This window comes from Zonotrichia leucophrys, chromosome 29 (genome assembly GCF_028769735.1).
Source record: "Zonotrichia leucophrys gambelii isolate GWCS_2022_RI chromosome 29, RI_Zleu_2.0, whole genome shotgun sequence".
Lineage (NCBI taxonomy): Eukaryota > Metazoa > Chordata > Aves > Passeriformes > Passerellidae > Zonotrichia > Zonotrichia leucophrys.
In genome coordinates this window covers 2,986,439-3,006,447 of record NC_088198.1, presented here as the reverse complement: position 1 = coordinate 3,006,447, position 20,009 = coordinate 2,986,439, and the positions used below count along the sequence as shown (strand labels likewise).

General features: G+C 48.1%; 1 protein-coding gene across 3 annotated transcripts; it reads right to left on the bottom strand.

Moving 5' to 3' along the window:
- Positions 1-361: 361 nt before the first annotated feature.
- CERS5 (ceramide synthase 5) lies at positions 362-17,505 on the bottom strand. 3 transcript variants are annotated; one of them, XR_010442987.1, is made up of 11 exons: positions 17,280-17,505; positions 12,516-12,621; positions 10,204-10,334; positions 9,316-9,373; positions 8,737-8,787; positions 8,376-8,468; positions 7,034-7,162; positions 6,376-6,482; positions 4,109-4,265; positions 3,096-3,193; positions 362-1,639 (listed from the first exon to the last, which is right to left on the bottom strand). XR_010442987.1 is itself a non-coding variant. In XM_064734972.1 (11 exons), exons 1-11 carry the CDS (start codon positions 17,477-17,479, stop codon positions 1,487-1,489), a joined length of 1,215 nt encoding a protein of 404 aa, XP_064591042.1. In that variant the 5' UTR covers positions 17,480-17,505; the 3' UTR covers positions 369-1,486. The 3 variants fall into 3 exon arrangements, 2 of the variants coding, with proteins under 2 accessions (XP_064591042.1, XP_064591041.1); XM_064734972.1 differs by having other exon boundaries at positions 369-1,639; positions 3,096-3,125; XM_064734971.1 differs by lacking the exon at positions 3,096-3,193 and having other exon boundaries at positions 410-1,639.
- Between the last annotated feature and the right edge of the window lie 2,504 nt (positions 17,506-20,009).

Here is a 20,009-nt window from a genome sequence, read left to right as displayed (position 1 = left end):
GCCTGTCCTGGGCTGAGCCTGAGCCTGTCCTGGGGCTGGGGCTGAGCCTGAGCCTGTCCTGGGGCTGGGGCTGAGAGCTGAGCCTGTCCTGGGGCTGGGGCTCCGAGCTCAGTCTGTCCTGGGGCTGGAGCTGATAGCTGGGAGCAGCCCCATGAGCTGAGCCTGTGCTGGCAGCCCCCAGCCCCACCTTCCCGCTGCCCCCCGGCCTGGGGAGGCAGATGGAGTGCAATAAAACCCATGTCAAAGTGGTCAGCGTGGTGATGTGTGTCCCTCAAATCATAAATTGGTCACTCTGTTCCACCCCCCTTCCATGGGCAGGGATGCATTCCATGAGTCCATCACTTCTGTTCTTCCAAACAGTTGTTTCTCTTGTCCTGGCAGCAGCACAAGTGCTCAGACACAGCCAAGGGAGCCATTTGAAACACATCACCCCAGGTTTCTGAAGCAACTTTTAATTGGAGATAAGAGTAAACAACAGTACAAAATGGTAACAACTTTGAGAAGTTTCCAAAATTCTGCTCCTGATTGACCGTTCCATTGCCCCCAAGTACCATTGAGTAAAAAAAGAGAAGCAAAGCCCACGGTGTGGCTGCTCTTCCAGCCCTGGGTTCCTCCACAGCTCTAGCATCAGAGTACAACCACTTGTCTCAGAGTACAGGACCAAAACATCATTTTTTGGAGAATTAAACCCAGCCCACCAGTTCTGATCCTCCCTCTGATCCCAGCTTAGCCAACTGAATCCAGTAGCTCTAGAGAAGTCTTCAAACCCACAATTTGCAACAGGAAAGAAACAATTTAAAACGCCTGGATTATGCTGGTTATCTCAGGGGCAATAAACCACCCCCCCACCCCCTTGCAGAAGGCTTTGGTCAAGACTTCAGAGGGGTTTGCAGCACCAAAAGAGGCAGCAGACGCTGGCCTGGTCCCTGGTGAGCAGCTGGGACCTCCCCAGCGGCCTGGGGCGAGGCAGAGCAGTGGTTCTGGGCTAGCACAGTTCAAAGCTCAGCTGGGAGCAGAGTCTCTGCCTCACCCAGGGCAGCTGGGACGTGGACCCTGCCTTCTCTGTGCTCTGAAGTGGCTTCTGGAGAGCACCAAGAGCTGCTGCAGCTGCCGGGAGCGAACCGTCGCCGAGTGGCACCGAACCCTGCGGTCCAAACCTGCTCTGCCTCGAGCTGATCCCAGTAAAAGCCAGTTTGTCACAAACAAAGACACCTCTGCAAATATCAACAGGACTCGGGTGTTTCCTGGTACTTCTGAAGTACAAAATGGCTTGAAGTGAAATCTGCAGCTTTGTTTTTGCCCCGCTCCTTGGCTTCATCCCTTGTGCCGTGCAAAGCCTCTGACTGGTCAGGGTTGTGCCCGTTTCGGGTCTGCTGGAGGTTTCTGGGGAAGGGGTTTTTGATTAAAGATCACTTGGGAATGTGGAGCTCAACACAACTAGATATTGAAAGAGAAGTTCGTGTTTGCTCAGGGCCAGCCCAGGGCCTTACTCCTCTCCTGTCCACTGGCCGCCGGCCACGTGGCCGTTCAGGCGGTTGGAACCGTTACTGGAAGTGCTGAAAATTCCTTTTGTGCTGTTGGAAGTCACATCCTCCTCCTCAGAGCTGCTCTCCACGTCACTGCGGTCATCCTTGGACACCTAAACATTGCCAGTGCAATTGGGGAGTGGGAGAGGAGAAGGGGAGTTGAAAAATTGACAGAAAGCAGCAGGTAAAAGGTTGTGTCCCTGTGATGAACCACCTGCACTCACATCTACCTCCTACATCTGAGCCTGGCTCAGTTCAAGCTCCCAAGAAGGAGCCTGTCATCACATTAGGAGCAAGACACAGACACTGAAAAAGACAATTTGGAAAGATGAGCTCCATTTCCCAAATATTCTGTGAATCTGAATGATGATTTTACAGATCTGGTGTTGTTCTTGTCCTCCAAGGGCTCCTCTCTAGATCACTTAAAGGCCATTTTTCTAAACCATTCGTTTTGAATCAAAATTTTCTCATGCCACGATCACAAGTGGATCCAACGACCAAAAACCAGGAATGTGTCAGTTTGAGAGAGAACATTTTGTCCTACAGGGAGCAGCTTTGCTATTTTAAAAATTAAGCAGCTTTATTTATCACATCACTGCTCCAACAGAGCACCTCCATTTCCACAGCCTGTGCTTCATCTGGGAGATCCCATTCAGGAGCAGGGATGGAGAACAAAGGCAGTGTCTGATCCAGCAAACACCTGCTCAGAACAGCAGCAGCCTCAGCCCAGGGTTCCAGGTCTCCTTACAGAGTCTGCTTTAGTTCAAACTGCAAATCCAGCTCTGTTTGACTTGCACGTGGGATTTTGAACCTTCCCAGCAGGAGGGGAGGGGAAGAGCCCATAAACCCGGCCCCAGCTGCAAACACACACCTGAGGGGATGCAGTGCCAGTGAAAACCTGCCCAGTGTGAGCTGGGCCTGGAGAGCAGCCCCTCACTGCCCTCCCTCTGCAGCCTCAGTAACTCCCTGTGCCAGCACTCTGCCTTGCAGCTTCCCAAGGCTTCCAGGACTTCACTGCTCTCCTGGAGTCAGGGTTAGGGCTCTGCAGCAGCAGGAAGTGGTTGAACTCCAGGGAAGATCTGGCTGGAAGCCAGGTGGAGTTAATGATCTCCAGGAGCTTTCTGGATGTCCTGGCTTCTGCCCGTTGCCAGAACTTTGGCTATCTTTCCCCAATTTCCTGCTATATTGGAAGTTCAAAGGGTCACTGGAAGGGAGCAGAACTCCCTTGACATTTTTTCTGTTCTTGGGGGAGAAGTGACTGCTTCATTCCTTTTCACAAAAAGGAGTAAATTCCTCCTGCCCTCTCCCCCTCAGTGTGGTGCTGATGGGGAGCAAAGACAGAAACTGGAGTGTGTGGGTGTGTAAAAGCACAAAGTGAAGGTTGTGCAGGCAGGTGACAGCAGGTGAGAACAGGCCCCAGGACATTGCTCTGACCTTTGGAAAAAACAGTATTTTAGCACTCTGTCAGGACCAGGGAGAGAAGGAGAAGGCACCAGGGCTCTGCTTTTGTCTTGGGGCCTCGACACAGACGTGTTTCAGTGAACAAACAGAAACACAGGTCACACTTACATGCACAGGGTGAAACTGTCCAGCTCCAATCTGGCACAGAGAAAAGGAGAAAAGAATGAAGAAGACAGAGCTTAGAGTCCTTTCTCTGGCTAGGTCACCTGGACAGGAGAGAACCAAGGAAAGGGAAAAGGTGTAGAACTCAGGATACAGAAACAGCTGCAGAGAATGAAAATCAGGCATTTGTAGTAGCAGCTGTGGGGAACAGATGGAGAGCTCGTACCCTGAAACCTGCTTGCCCCCAGAGTCAATCAGAATATTTCTATTTTTCAAGGCCACATTCCATGGGTAGGGGCAGCTAAACACAAAATAATGCAGAGCCATCAGAGAAACCCAGATCAGAATATCAATATCTGATAAGAAAAAGCATTTGTGCTACTAAATCAGCTTCTTTGCTGGTTTCATAGAATCATGGAATGGATTGGGTTGGAAGGAACTTAAAGCTCACCTTGTTCCACCCCCTGCCATGGGCAGGGACACCTTCCACTATCCCAGGCTGCTCCAAGCCCTGTCCAGCCTGGATGATCTTTAAGGTCCCATCCAACCCAGGCCATTCTGTGATTTTTGACAGCCACTGAATCCCTGGGAACCTTTGCTCTCAGCTCAGTGCCTGCACTGGCAGACAGAAGCCAGTGAAGCAGCACAATCCCCAGCACACCCCAAGGATTGGCTGACATAGGGAAACATCCTGTATGTTCATCCTGTTGTCCAAAAGAGAGCCTGCTACCACCTTAAACTCCAGAGTGCACAACAAAAATGTCATAATTGCCATTTTAGGACATTTGAATGTACTGGAAAATGGAGTTATTCCCCTGCATGCCCAGGAGAGACTCCCTGCCTTGAACACACCTGGGAACTCACAAGTGCAGAGCAATCAATGTAAAACCACCATTTTTGTGAACTCTTGATGCAAGTCCCATCAGAACCAACACCAGCCCTCATTGAAAAGCTCAATTTCTCACAGTTCCTTACTGGGGTTTGTAGGAAGGAGGAGCCAGAAGCCTCCCTGGGCTTACCTTGCCCCTCACCAGGGCCTTGGAGGCCGTGCGGATGATGAGGTAGGACCAGATGACGTGCAGGACCTGCAGGGTCACCAGGAGCCCGTTGAACAGCCACCAGGAGGGGTAGGGACCGATCAGCTCCCAGCTTTCAAACAGGGTTGTGTTCAAAATCCTGAAAGAGATCCACAAACACATTTCAGATCAGCTGGGCTCGGCTCTGACTGGAGGTGCCAGGCCAGATGCACAACAGTTTGTGTCTCACTGAGCATCTGCTGCTCTGCTCCTGCCAGAGTCAGGAGACTGAGGAAAGCTCATTAGGAGCATTTGAACTGAGCAACAAAACACAACATGTGAATGTGCTGCAATTTGGTTACACACACACGGATCTGCTGCCAATTTTCTTCTCCAAAGCACAAGCATTTATTTATAACAACCTCACAGGAAGTGATGTCAGGCTGCTCTGGTCACCAAAACAACTGTTAACACCTTCCTGCTTGGGCAGCTTTCACCCAGATTTAAAGATCAAAAATCGTATCAAAAATAGGGTGGGCACAGGAGCAGGGCAGGGATTGCCCCTCTGTGAGTTCTGGGCCCTCACAACAAGGAGATATTGAGGGGTTGGGGAAAAGGGGGCTCAGGGGGGCCCTTCTGGCTCTGCACAACTCCCTGACAGGAGGGGACACCTGGGGGGTGTCAGCCTCTGCTCCCAGTAACAACAGGACAAGGATGTGCCAGGGAAGGTTCAGCTGGAGATCAGCAGGAATTCCTTCATGGAAAGGGTGGTGAGGCACAGAAGGGGCTGCCCAGGGAGGTTTGGAGTCTCCATCTCTGGAGGTGCCCAAGGAACAGCTGGATGTGGCACTCACTGCTCTGGTGGGGATCGGTCACAGCTGCACTCAGTGGTCTTGGAGGGCTTTTCCAACCTCAAGGATTCTGGGATCAGGAAGGAATTTTGTCCCCTGAAGGCCTCCCTCCCTCCCTGGGTGCTCTTCTCTTCCCTCACAGTTTTATAGATTTCTCCAGCCAGGCTGGAAAACTCAAAATTGCTTTATGGCCCAAGCTTTGTGTTTCTTTCATTACTGTTTTGCTGTTCTTGTTGCTGGGAGTTATTGCCAGTCCTTCAGCAATTTAATAAACACTTTAGATTTTATGATGCAGAGAGGTATGGAGAGATCTTTAACAACCACATTAATTTCACACAGCTTTTAACACAAGAAAAACAAAACAAGCCTTTCCAACAAGAAGCAAAATCCCCCAAAAGGCAGCTCCAGAAGTATTTAACTCCTAGCAGGTTTATGAAAGAATTAAATGCAATTCCAGAGATCTGCTGATGTTTTATTTACTAATTAGGGGAGGGAATGCACGTGCAGGGTCTGCAGTGCTGCTGCAGCTTGCCAGATTGCTCTACAAAGCTGAGGAGTGACATTACAGCCTGTGGAAAACACATTAAAGATTTACAGGATGCTGAGCACTGGTGTGAGGTAAGAGCATCCCCTCACGACAGACAGCAGCTGCTAAAACAAATCTCTATTTTGTCCCTGGAAGGAGCCTATGAAGAAATAGGAATTAAAGCTCTTCTTCATCCAGAGTCCTTTGGTGCATTTACTGGAAAATAAGCAAGAGCTTTAACTGCAACCCTGAGCTAAAGTGAAAGGATTGTTGCTGCCTAGCAGGCACCCAGAAAGAATGGGAATGCCAGGTGTCCATGGCCTAGGAAATAAATGCAGGCAGTAAAATGGTGTAACCAAATTGCCACCACACACAATAAATGACAACAGCTCATTAACCAAAGCACTGCTCCAGCTCTGACCTGCTGAGGTGAGAGGGAATCTCATTATGGGATGATTCTCTCTAAGCCATTTACCCAGGGTTTTACCTCCCAAGAAACCTCAGACCTATTTCAGGCTCTGAATAGTCACGACACAAGGACAGGACAGAAATGTCATAAGAATCAGAAACTGCAGTGATGACTAAGCCAAACACAAACAAAAATGACCTCAAGAGACTCTGCATCACTTGTAATTATTTCTAGAACTTCTTCAGAGAAGCAGAGAATCCTTCAATTCTGGCTGACTCTGCCATCACTGCAGCTGTGATGGGACTCTGGCATCTGAGATTTCTTCTTGTGCCTGCTCAAACCTCCTGTCCCAAAGAGCACCTGGGCCATGTGCTGCTCCAGGCTGCCTCCAGGGACAGCTGGGATGCTTGGGAAAAGCCTAAAACAAAGGCTCTGCTGAAAGGAGTGGGAGAACAAGCAGGAGCTCCCAGCTCCAGGTGCTTACCAGAAAGGGTAAATGCCCAGGCGGGTCACGATGAACACGACCCCAAAGAGCATGAAGAAAGCATCACACAGACGTTGGTACTTGGCATAATTGGCCAGTTTTGCAGCCTACAAGAGACAATAAACATGCAAATATTACTCCCTTTGTGCACTCTTGTAATTACCGGGCTGGAGAGAGGCAAAAAATTCTCAATCACATTTGTACAGTTTGGAACAGAGAGATTATTACACTGTATTAATTTTTTTATACTGTTATTTATGTGGGAGTGGGAGGGAATATTTACAAGGGCTGGAGTGACAGGACAAGGGGGAATGGCTGCAAACTGCCAGAGGATACAATCACCCTGTCTGAGAGGGTGGGGAGGCCCTGGCACAGGTTACCCAGAGAAGCTGGGGCTGCTCCATCCCTGGAAGTCTCCAAAGCCAGGCTGGATGGGACTTGGAGCAACCTGGGATAGTGGAACTGGATGATCCTTAAGGTTCCTTCCAACCCAAACCATTCCATGGTTTTGTGACTCTCAGCACCCACACAGCTTGGAGGAAAAGCTGACAAGGCAGGATCAGCAGCACGAATTTCATGGCACATTTAAAGCAGTTCATCAAGAACAAAGAATGTCAGCTTGCTCCCCTGAGATCACAAAGATTGAAAGGAAATTCACCTCCAAGAGGAAATCTGAAGCATCATGGAGGCACAGCACCAGAGTTCCAACCCGCACCATGTTGTTCATGTACGAGAACGTGATCAGTCCAATCGTGGCCAGGTGATGGACAAACATGATCAGGAAGTCCTGGAAACAGGAAAAGCAGGAATGAAGATTCTTTGATTGTCACACAAATGCAAAAGTTTGGAACAGAGCCACCCAACTGAGTCACTGGGGTCCCAGGATTCCTTGGGTTCAGGCTGTGACTCCACAGCAATCACAGCTCATCACACTCCCACCATCTCCACAAAAGCTTCCAGAAAGATCTCTCAGCTTTGGTGCTGCTCAAGTCAGAGCTCTGCCTGCTCAGGGATCACTGGCACACACACAGCTGTACCTGCAGACCCCACAGATGAGATTCAGAGGACAAGGTGACCCTTATTTTTATCTCCTCCTGTTTTTCAGACACACTGAAGTCCCCTCAGCTCCTGGGACACATTTAAATGCTGCTGCTGCTGGCAAACCCTGCCAGGGCAGAGCAGGCACAGGTAAACTCAGCAGGAAGAACAAAAAATGTTTACAATGCACAATATTCAGGGCTGGCTTGCACTTCAGCCCCTGGCTCCCTGTACCTCACCCTGCTGCTGTGGGGAATGCCATCCACTTGTTAAAGTCAAAATGAAATATTACAAACACAGCCCCAGAGTTGTTCATCACTCCCTGTCTGCAGCTCCACTGTATTCCACAGTGCACCACCTGCTCATATTTCAGCACAAAAAGCCTGGGTAAACTTGTTTTTTAACAGCCAATGTTAAAATTGGGATAATTTGCTGCTTTGCAGCTCATGTAAAGGAAGCAATAAGCCAGGATTTACTGGGGACTGTTCTCCAACAGCAACAATAACCAAATCCTGGAACACAGCACGACAGAATTAGATCTGAGCAATTGCAACCACTCATCATCTGCTCCTCACACAGAGGAGAAATTCCTTTCAAAACCCCAGTTATTATTTCCTTAGTGTTTGCCATTTCCTCAGCAGCTTCAGCAAGGTACTGCTTTGAGCAGCTCATTTTCTTGCAAGCCTTTCAGTTAAATCTATTTTTAGGCAATGATTTGTTAACTTCTGATTGGGAGGCATTGAGTGAAGCTGCTCTGTCCTCTGCAAGGTGAAAGGAACTCAAGGATACACCAGGTCAGCCTTGCTGCTCCCTTTTTCTCAGGGCTCACGAAGGTAAATGAGGAAGAAAACACAATTATCACTACATTTTAGCTTTCCTGGCCAGGCACACTCCCATTTTTTGTTAGTCCTACCTATTATTATTGTTTTCATTATAGCTAATGAAATTCTGGGTCATCTCACCTTCCTTTTAATGTCTGTAAACTGAGAAAACATGAGGGACCAGTAGAAGGCCAGCTCCAAGATATAGTAATAATAAAGCCTGGATGTTAGAGGCTGGAAAACACAGAGAAAGCACAGTTACAAGACAAAATAATTCAAAATTTACATTAAATCACTTTTTCCTTCCTCATTTTCCATCCCACTTTAATAAACCATAAATTAACTGAGTCAGATGTATCTGAGGAAACCCTGCTGCTGCCAAACCTAACCAGGATGTAAAGGCACAAAGAGTAAATGGCAGAGCTTTAATCCAGCATCAATAACAAAAATAAAAACTGACATTGTCCAAAAAGTTGGAATTTAGGAGGTGTTTCTCTCATACCTGGAAAGGGTAGTTGTACCAGCACTGTCGTGTGTCCCAAAACCAGGGTGCCTAAAGGGAAAAGGTAGGTTTTTATTATATATAAATAAAAAGTTATCTAAAGCCCCAGTTTGTACTGGGTGTTTTCCTCCCCAGCACCTAAAGTCACCTGGCACTGCCTCACTGAAATTTCACCTTTATTCTGCCATTTAAACTACATTTACTGTAAAACACCCTAGTGATTTAAAGTCTAATTTGTGCTGTCAATGTGAGGTCTGCTGCAATTTAAATTTCTAGAATAATCATACAGTTCTAATAATAATAAAGAGCCAAGGAGATGAACCTGTATCCCTTCAAGAGGGAAAGAAATAAAAAGGAGGAGCTTTCCATAGCAAAGAAAACCCAAAATCCATCTTGTTTTTTTCCAGTATTCTGGGGTAACATATAAAATAATTTTCTATTATTTCCAAAATGACAGATCTGTACAGAAGCTTCCCTACAGTGTAAAGAAGGTCTTGAACAGAACCCCCAGGAGCCCAAATCAGGGATCATTCAACTGCAGCCACACAGAACAACAGCGTGGGTGACAGAGCAACTCACCGTCCAGAGAAACCTGATTCCATAAAAAAATATACTGAAATAAAATGTAAATCTCCACCTGGAAAAAGAAGTAAAAAATAAACTTAGGACACAGAATCAGATTTTGATTAGCATTTGTGAAATTAATTTAAATAATTGGGAAAAATCTGACACCTGAAAAGCCTTCATTTCTAAACATTTCAGGTAACATAAACCTACTGAAGAGTTTTCACACCACACTTGGGCTTGCATCAACAACCAGGTTTGAAACTCATGGTGAACATGCATCATTCCATATTTAAGAGATAACAAGCAAAGCTGTTGTCACCCAGATGTATGGATTTTTCCCTCTTACCTTGTGGCTTTAGGTAGACAAAACCATACTGGGGGAGGAATTGAAAGTTACTGGAAAGGAAAGAAACCAGCAGAGGAGAAACAAGTCAGGAAAAATGCTGAGGTTCTATTGCACTACAGAGAAAACTGCAGGAGCTCGGAGGGAATGGGGAACAAAGAATGGGCTGAAAAGAGAAGAAAAGGAAGCCAAGGAGTGTCTGGGACTGGGAAAGCCAGAAAGTGGGAATGGGAACGAGCTCTGGGTGGGAATGGGGCCTGCAGGAGTGTCCCAGGGGATTCACAGCCAGTGTGGGCACGGGGACACACGGACAGGGACAGACATGGACACAGACAGACAGACACAGGGACACACAGACACTCTCAAGTGCCACAAAGGACCTGGCCCAGTGTCTAAAGCCACCCAGCACTGACCCTGTACCCCGTTCTGGTCTCTCAGGCATGCCCACAAAATATTTGAGAATTTCAAAACCTCCTTTAAGTGCCCTGTTTGCTTGTACAGGAATTCTGGCCTGGTCTGGCAGAGCTCTAAGATGAAGCCCCTGTGCACAAACATACATGCTCTCACAAAATTTCGTGAGGGTGGTGGGTTTGTCCTGGTTCCTCCGATGCCGAAACCAGCGCTGGATCTTTCGGACGTCCCAGTCCAGCTGCTTGGACAAGCCTTCCAACCTTTTGTCATCTGGAGACTGAAGGAAAATGAAACAAATGTCATCTCTCCCACTCCTCAAGCTGCTTTCAGTCCTGCACTATGACAGAATAATGCACAGATAACAAAAACCACACCAGGAAGGGACCACAGAGTCTGGAAGCAAGAACCCATTGCCACAAACGGTCGTTCAGGTTTAACCTTCATAAGCCGCTAATTACTTAATTACTCAGAATGGTTTTGGTTGAGCATTTCCTCACCTATTTCATCAGCTGACAGCACATTAAGACAAAGGATGTGACTGTTCTGTCCTACCTGTTAAAGCTGCACATCATTTCAAACAGCCCAGAACTCAGCAGCAAAGCTTCAAATTTGCTACTCACAGCAAGGACAGGGAAACTTTAAAGTAAGAGTTGGTTTAACACAGTAGATATTTGTATATTCCATAAAGGCACTGTAGAAATGGTGTTATTTCTATTATCAAAGTTTATAAATGAAAATATATTGGAAGACTGAAGTACTTCAATGACAAATATAGATATTATATATCCCTGTTCATTACCTGTTCTAATGAACATAAATGGATTTATCAAAGTGAACCTAACCTGGTAGCTCCCTCTATAACAGGCCAGGAGTGAGATAATTCAGACCAGCTCTGCCAGAGCTGAAAGATGATAAACACATTTACTATTTGAGTTACATACCAACCACAAATGCAGAATGTTGATTTAATAAAAAATCATCAGTTCATCAGCTGAAAACCAAAATCAGAGTAATCTGATTTTCAGCATTGAGACCATGACTGTCCTGTCAGTCCATCACACATCCCTCAGCATTTTCCTGGGATTTAATGGGGGGAGAGCACCTGCCTCCAAGGGGAATCAGGGAATCCAGAGCTCCCAGCTCAGAGCAGCAGGGAAATCCTTGCCCTGCACCCCCAGCCTGAAAGCTGAAAGCTAAAGCTCAGACTTTGGGAAGCTAGTGGCAGAATTCCCATTACCTCTGATGCTGTTATGACTTCAGCCTTTCTTGTCAACAGCTATGCTCAGATCTCAAATTTTCAATGTAAATTTTGCCCCAGTTTGATTTGGTAATTTTGAAATATTGTGCAGGCCAATTATATACCTGTAAAAGACTCTGTTAGTCATAGTTTTTAGTTCCAGAGGAACTAAGACTGATCTTTTTTCACTTTTTTTTTAAACAAAACCCCACGATGGTCCCTGTGGGCCCAGGCTTCCCTGGCTGCCCCAGCTCTTCCTGTGTCTCCATCCCAACCCCAGAGCACAGTGGGACAGTTAAAGGTTCCATCAGACAAATTCTGCACAGCCTGTGACCTCCTGGGTTTTCTAAACATCGATTTCAAGGACATCCCCTGCATTAAAGTTCTCCCAGCAAAGGGCATCAGATTCTGGGGATTTTTCAGTTCACACATCATTCCAAATGCCTCAAAACTTTAATGTTCCCACAAGGCAAGTTTTTGAAGTTTTTATAGAATTTCCCTTTATCTGCTCCAATAGATGAGGCTCAGCATCACCAAATCTCAACAGAAAACCTTCCATTTTGTTATCTTTAATGAAAATCTATTGCACTTATTCAATGCTGGATAAAGTACAGTGGGATTCTGTAAATCTGTAGGCCTGTGAGCTTAAGGGAAAGAAGGAAACAACCCAAAGAAACACCTGCAGCCACCACTGAATGTCCTGCCCTTCATCAGGACATCCTTCACTGACTCAACACCCCCCTGAATAATCCCCTTCCACTGACAGCTGCTGCCCAGGTTTACAGTAAATGGCAAAAATGAGAGGAAGACTTTCACAATAAAACCAGTAAAATCAGAAAAGGAACCGAGCTCAAGAAAAAGAGGAACCTTTTCCCAATAAAAGTGGGAGATGCTGGGAAATCTCTTGTTAAACTAAGATTCCCCCCTTGGATTCTTGGATTAAAGGCAGGGAACTGAAGGGAGCAGCTCAGGCCTGTCCATCAGGGGAACATTTGTATCCCAAAGAAGATTCTTGTGTGCACAAAACCATGGCTCAGCCACACGGGGAATTTACTTTGCTACCAGAAGGACCTGCCAGAGGCAAAGTAAAACCAGAACTTGTGGCAGCAGAGTGTGAAATGTGCATCTCAACCCAGAAAAGTGGAAGCAAAAGCCCCCCCTGAGACACTTCCAGGCCCCCATTCCCTTTGGGATGGAGGAGGAATTTGAAGTGTGACTCACCTTAGTGATGGATGTAAACACTTTCTCTAAAATTGCATTGGGCTGGGCTCTGTGAGGTCCACTGTCCTGAATGCCAAGGTTTATGGCACATGGCTTGGCAATAAACCTGCAAGAATTGCCCAGAAAGAGCTGGATTAAAACAAGATATTTATTTCCTTCCTCTGCCCGAATCACAAGGACCTGGATTTGTCACCACCTGCAAAACCTGGTGAAAAAGCTTTTGAAATCTCCATTCCATTGCTTCCCAGGTGAAGAAATTTCTTTTATTAGTCCACATGGTAACTACAGACACCACATCCTGTGCATGCCAGAATGAAAAATTAAATCTTAATGCCCTTGGCTTGTAAGGATCTGAATGTGTTCCCCAGGGAGATTCTCATTCCTCAGCAATAAAACAATGGACTGATAGCAGTCTGCTGTGAACAGAAATGCTGGAGATGAAGCCTAAACCAAAGCATCTTGTTTCCAAAACAGGCCTTGGTGTCACACAGCTCAGAAAAAAGGGAAGTTCAAGTGACACAAGCTCCCAAAAGTAACTTTTTCTTAGGGGAAAAATAAAGTGGCTCCTTTCCTTCAGGACAGACAGGAAGATGCAAGTCCCCAGTCTGAAAGATCCCTGAGCTTGGGATCTCATCCATCCCATGTGCTCTGTGTATTCCAAACTGATTTAACTCTTCCTGGATTTTACAGCACAGACTCTGGAAACAAGCCTGGGTTTGAAACTAAAACAAATATAATAAACTAAAATAAATATAACATGACCCAAATGAGCAGGTTTGTGTCAGAATGGGCTCAGGGTTCCAAGGGAAATGTCTGCATTACCTGACACATGAATTGTTCCTCTCCTGTTGGTGGGCAAAAAGAGCAAAATTCAGTATCTTTTAATCAGTTATTGTGAGGAAGAACCTGTTTTACAAACTGATTTTGAAAAGGACACAACATTTGAATCATTAAAACCATTTTGCTTTCACAGAGAGAGCTAAGCTGAAATTACACATATTTAGGAGCCTCCCAGTGCCACCAAGCAGAAAATGCTGCTTTTTCCGACCACAATTGTAACAATTTCTCCTTGTGTTTAAAAGGAAAGATTAAAATTCAGGAGACTCATGGCTCTAAGTGCTCCAACAGTAACTATTCTCAGCAATACTCACTTAGTGCTTCAGGAACAGATATCTGTGGCTGTTTTTAAGAACAGTCCCAGGTCGTGGAGTTTTCCCTTGAGGAATTACAGATCAGCTTGTGACTGATCCCAAAGGAACACCCAGCTCTCAGAAAACACTAAACAAACGATGGTCCCTGTGGGCCCAGGCTTCCCTGGCTGCCCCAGCTCTTCCTGTGTCTCCATCCAGGATCTGTGAGGTTTAAAATCCCTCCAGGATCATCGAGCCCAAGCTGTGCCTGATCCCCTCCTTGTCCCCAGCCCGGAGCACTGAGTGCCACATCCTTGGACATCTCCAGGGATGGGGACTCCAAACCTCCCTGGGCAGCCCCCTCCAAGGCCTGACCACCTTTTCCATGAAGAAATCCCTCCTGGTGCCCAACCTGACCCTCCTGTCAGGAGTTGTGCAGAGCAACAAGGTCCCCCCTGAACCTCCTTTTCTCCAGGTGGAACCCCTTTCCCACCTCCCTCAGCCTCTCCTCATGCTCCAGACCCTTCCCAGCTCTGCTCCTGTCTCTGGACATGCTAAACTACATTTCAACTACATCTCAACGCCCACAGCTTAAAAAAAAAAAATAATTAAAAAATAAAAAAGGAAGGAGTGATTTCCTTTGAGCTTGGCTCCAAAGGCTCACGGCTTCCGCCATAATCCAGACCACCAGCCAGAAATCCTGTCCTGATGTTATGAAACATTTGGCAAGACCCCCACAAAAAATGTAAAAAATATCAAGTATTTAATGTCTTTCTACTCTGCTTTCCTGCAGGATATGCCACAAGCACAGCACAGAAGTTCACACGGGAACTTGCAGGTAGAATATGAAGTGAGTGGTGAATGCCCTGCTCAGACAGGAAAACCCCAAGCTGACCTGTATTGAGGTAAACTCAGCAAGGTGAACTCACACTTTACATTTCTGGTCCCAGAGCAGGTTTTCAGATGTGTTTTGCACTGAATCCCACAGTGACAAAGTTCTGCACAACCCCCAAAATAGACAAAATGCTGCCCAGACACAATTTCCATTCTCGGGGATATTCAAACTGAACAGCAGAAGACCACAAGTGAACTGAGCTGCCTGAACACTGCCCTTGCTTTGAGGAGAGGATTGGGTGAGGTGGCCTTGAAAGTCCCTTTTAATCTAAATGATTTTATGATTGTATAGAAATCCCAACGGCAACGAACTGTACCCAAGGTCAACTTACTGCCACACCTTCCAGCAAGAAACTCTCATCACATAAATACTTCTATTAAATCTTTATCAGCAGGGATCAGCTCACACCCCAGCCTACCCTTTCACACCAGTTGTTAACACACACTGATTTTAAAACCAATTTTCAAGTCCACAGACTCATGTGTTAGAACAAATAGTTCTCAGGGATGTTATGCCTCACAAAAACGTTTCCTTATGAACATTCCAGTTTGGTTTATTACAGCTCTTAAAGGAAGAACAATCTCCAAAGTGAGATGTATTCAATATGCACTTTTTGAGTTTGTATTTCCATAATCTCTCAATTTCGCTGTGTTAAGATTTAACCAATCTTCACCCTCTCACTTTCCACTGTCTTTATCTTCCTCTATGAGTCCTGCCTCACCCCTAGTCATAAACTTTCCACAGACAGACAAATGAATTACTATTTTGCCAATGCCATGATGTAAAAGGTAGTTTTTAGTGGAATTCTAACTAACAGAGACGTGTCAGTGTTGTAGCACAAAGCACTTCCTCCCAGTGAGGAGCTGCAAAAGGAGAGAGAAAAGAAGCAGCTCAACCAAAAGAGCTGCACGAGTCTGTAATTCACATTCTGAGTCACCAAGTCCAACTGTGAAATGTGTGTCAAGAGAGACATTTGACACAATCAAAGCCTGAATTGGGATAAATGCACCACAGGAGTTTATTGAGACAAAGCTGAACTTTTATGACATGTTCAAAGTGGCTGGAAGAAACAGAAAGGAGTTTATTCAAAGATATGTACTTTTAAAATAAACACACTAGAAACTGCCTGAGATGGGCTGTGACAATCTGCTTTCACTTTGGGACACCACTGAGACACAGCTGAGATCAGGAACAACCCCCTCAGGAACCAGACCTCGGCCTCTGAGCTTTGCTCTGCAGCCTCAGGAGTTAAATCATCATTTCACTCCACCCTAAATTAACATCACAAAAGAAATTTCATAAACCAGGGAGACATTATCAGGACAAAGGAAATGCTGCCTGGAGCAGTGTGCCATCAGGTGTAGTGCATCTTCCCCAACGACTCCAGGAAAAGAGAATATTCTGCACCTCATGCCCAGACTGACCCCTGGATTAGGAACCTCCCCACAATATAGGTTTTATTGTGTTCCCACAACCTCCTTTCCTTATGTCCTGGCAAGTACCAAGGTTTGACCAGGACCAGCACACACCAAGCTGAGATGGGATTTTGGCAGTGCCACGTGGGTTCCTGGGTTCTCTGAAGCCTTTTCCTAAGGGCAGAAAGACAACACAGAGAAAACAGAGCCTCTCAATTCCTCACCTCTCTGCTGACCTGCTTCATTTTCCTCCTATATTTGCCATCTTTTTACTTCATCCCAACCACCTCTTAATTTCTGAAAGCTCAGGAAAATTCACACTTCTTAAAGAAAACCCACAGAAAAAAAAAACCCAACTCAATTCCCACTCACTTTAGTCCTGCAGCCTTTTTCATGCTTAGAAAACACCTATGGAATCATGGAATGGTTTGGGTTGGAAGGGACCTTAAAGCTCACCCAGCCCCACCCCCTGCCATGGGCTGAGACACTTCCACTAATCCAAGTTGCTCCAAGTCCATCCAACCTGGCAAACTTCTGCCCTTTCAAGGCAGAAATTTAAGATTAAATCAATGTTTAATGAACTACGTGCACAGCAATAGAGGGTGTCTTGGTCCGTTTCACCTAAGGGTTTCCTAAGTAAGCCGCTTTACTAATTAATATCTCTGCCACCCACACACTGCGTGGCTGTGGCAGATCCACACCACACACACAGGATCTACCTGTGCCCCGCGGCTGAGCTCACATGTTTATGGATGCCCGGGTAAATGAGGAATCCCGTTTTACACCTGTTGATGGGCAGAGATGAAGATCCGCACTCACACCCATCGTGCCTGAGACGAGGGAGAGCCACCGAGTATTTAATAATGCATCAGGCCATGAGAACGAGCCCTATTTCCTCATCCAGGAACTCGGGGAAAGTACAATAAAGCACACACGGAAGCCAAGTGCGGAGCAGCAGCCGCAGCCGCCAGCTCCGTCCGTCACCCTGCGAGCTTCTCCCGGGCAGGAGCAGGAGGAAAAGTGAATTTCTGTATAAAACATGGGATTTTTCTTGGCACTACCTCAGCACTGCCGGATTGGAGGGGCCTCTCGTTACCCAGATCCAGGGCAGTAGAGCCCCACGGGCTTATGCATGTCGCGACAGACATGACTCCCGCGACAGACTCCCGGGATTACACAATGTCCCCTTTCCACGCACGAAGGGCCTCGCGAGGCCCCGCAGGCTGTGGGGGAGCCCCCGCCGAGCCGCCCCCCGGGCCGGCCCGGTGCTCACAGACCCCGGCGCCTCCCGGCCCCGCCGCCCCGGGGGCGGCCCCGCGCTCACCTCTCGAAGAGCAGCCGCACGGCGAAGATGCCGAGCGCCAGCGGGAAGGCGGAGAGGACGTGAGCGGCCCGCGGGTACTGCAGCCCGCTGCCCGGCGGACCCGGCTCGCCGGCCAGGTCCGCCCACGTCACGTTGTGCGGGAGCCAGAACCGCTCGTTCCAGAACCAGGCCCGCAGCGCCGCCGCCGCGGCCGCCGCCATCTTCCGCCTGCCGCCGCCGCGCTCGGGCGGCCGCCACAGACACGGGGGCGCGGCCGAGCGCCAGCCTCGCCCTGCCCATCACGGCGGCAGCGAATCGGGCGGCAGTCCCGGCCCCGAGGGGGCGGTGCTGGAGGAGACCTCGCCCCTCATCACTTCAGCCCTGCCGCCGCTGCCACACGGTGCCACCGACACGGCCGGGCGGGGTTGGAGGAGGCCGCGCCTCTCACCGCCCGGCCACGGCCCGTAAGGGGCGGGCTTGGAATACACCGCTCCCCTTATTGCATCGTCCGCCACAAGCGGTGCGGAGCTGGGAGGAGACCGCGCCCTTTATCGCCTCGCACCCCCCTTCCCGGGGGCCGCAGTTCTGGAGGTCGCCACAGCCACCAAACGAGGCCAGGACGAGGTCCCGGCGCTCACCGGCACACCTGAGCCCGGCCCTCACTGCGGCCGCCGCTCACGGGGGCCAGGCCGTCGCTCACGAGGGTTCCGCCGGGCCCCGTGCGCGGCCCGTTACATTGGAGCATGCGCAGTGAGGCGCCCCCGCGTTCCCGCCCGTGAGGCGCGCGCGGGCTCGTGAGGGAGGAGCGCGCGCACGGCCCCGCCGCCCCCTCAGAGCGCCCTGAGGGAACGGACCCGGAGTGACAGAAAAAAAATCCACAGAACCACTGAGTTACAGAGGCAGAGCCAAAAAGTGACAGAACCACGGGTCACAGAATATACTGAGAAAGGACCCACGAGGATCATCAAAGTCCGACTCCTGACCCTGCACAGGACACCCCAACCGTCCCGCCATGTCACGGCCGTGATGTCGGTGCTTCACACAGTGCTGAGCCCTCGCGGTTTCCACAAGCAGAGACGACTTTTAACTGGTAAAAGTCCTCAAGGCAGCAAACGATCCATGGTTATAGTGTAATGTCTCTTTTGGCCCCTGTCCAGTGGAGAATAGATTAAATGGCCCATTAAGCACTCAAATGCTATGATAACTAATAGATTCAAGGATAGTGTAATTTATGATCTAGTCACTTTTTTTTTTAATCAATGACTTAATTTAGAAGTATCCAATGTGCTAATTTCTCCTTGAAGATGTTCAGTTGGATGTGGGCCCCTGTATGTCAGAGACACACAGATGCCTCAGATTTAACTAGAATTAATGATTTTCTGATTAAAGTCTCTGGTAAGTGCAGCCAGTATTGCTTCAGTATCACGTAACCGGGAAGACACAGTAAAATTCAATTGCGTTACCTTAGAAACAAGCAGTTGGCATATTCCATAAATCCAAGTCCACGACAAATGATCTTCCCTCCCTTTTCAAATAGCACAATTTACAGTCAGAGAGATCTCTGGTTGCTTAGCAATTTGAGGAAATCTGATACTAAATGGATTTCGTTAGGAGCAGAGAAAGGTGACAGAAAGCAGCTTAGGTTTGCACTACAGGTTTTTTAGCTTTTCCTCTATACAAAGCAAGCCTTACTTCTTAATTATAAAGAAAGGGAAATGAGCAGTGGACTGTGGAACTGCTAACACCTTCCAACTATGAAGGAGGCTTTTCCCTTCCCAATACCCATGTCATACACATTTCCTCATTCTGCTGCGGCAGAATATTCACTGCATTGCTTTTGGCTCTTATCCCACTCTCTCCCAACCAACCTCCTCACAGGCTCAAGTGACAATAACTTAAATTAAAAGCAGCTGATAGGAAGGGGGAAAAAACCCTCAGTTGTCCTCAGTTGCCCTCGAGAGCCACCTGGAGCCAGAAATGGAAGTGAAAAATCCCTGCATGTCCTTATTCCTTTTGCCAGTCCTGTTTTAATCCCTCTTCAATCTGAGAGCAGAAACTGCTCATTTGAGTCGAGCAGCAAAGCACGGACACACAGTGTCACCTAGTGGGGCACCAGAGCCAGCCCGGGCTGCCTTCCAGCGGGAGCACTGGGAGTTTACCCATCTTTTCCCTCCACATTTATAGATGGAGAGCAGCCCTGGAGAGAAGTTTGAGGTGCTGGAGACGCCCCAGGAACCCCCAAGCAGGGGAAGGGAGAGGCTGCCCCTCTGCCCTGCTCAGGTGAGACCCCACCTGCAGAGCTGCCCCCAGCACAGGGAGGATGTGGAGCTGCAGGGCAGAGTCCAGGGCAGGCACCAGGAGAAGCAGAGGGATGGTGCAGCCCTGCTGTGAGGAAAGGCTGGGAGAATTGGGGTTGTTCAGCCTGGAAAAGGGATGATTTGGGGTGACCTCATTGTGGCCTTCCAGTCCCTGAAGGAGCTGCAGGAGAGAGATCTGGAGTGCCAGGACAAGGGGCAGTGGCTTTCAACTGCCAGAGGGCAGGGTTAGAGGGGATTTTGGGAAGGAATTCCTCCCTGTAAGGGTGGGAGGTCATTGGAATGGATTTCCCAGAGAATGCCTCATCCCTGGAAGTGCCCAAGGCCAGGTTGGTCAGGGCTTGGAGCAACCTGGGATAGTGGGAGGCATCCCTGCCATGGTAGAGGAGGGAATATGATGAGGCTTAAGGTCCCCACTGACCCAAACCATTCCATG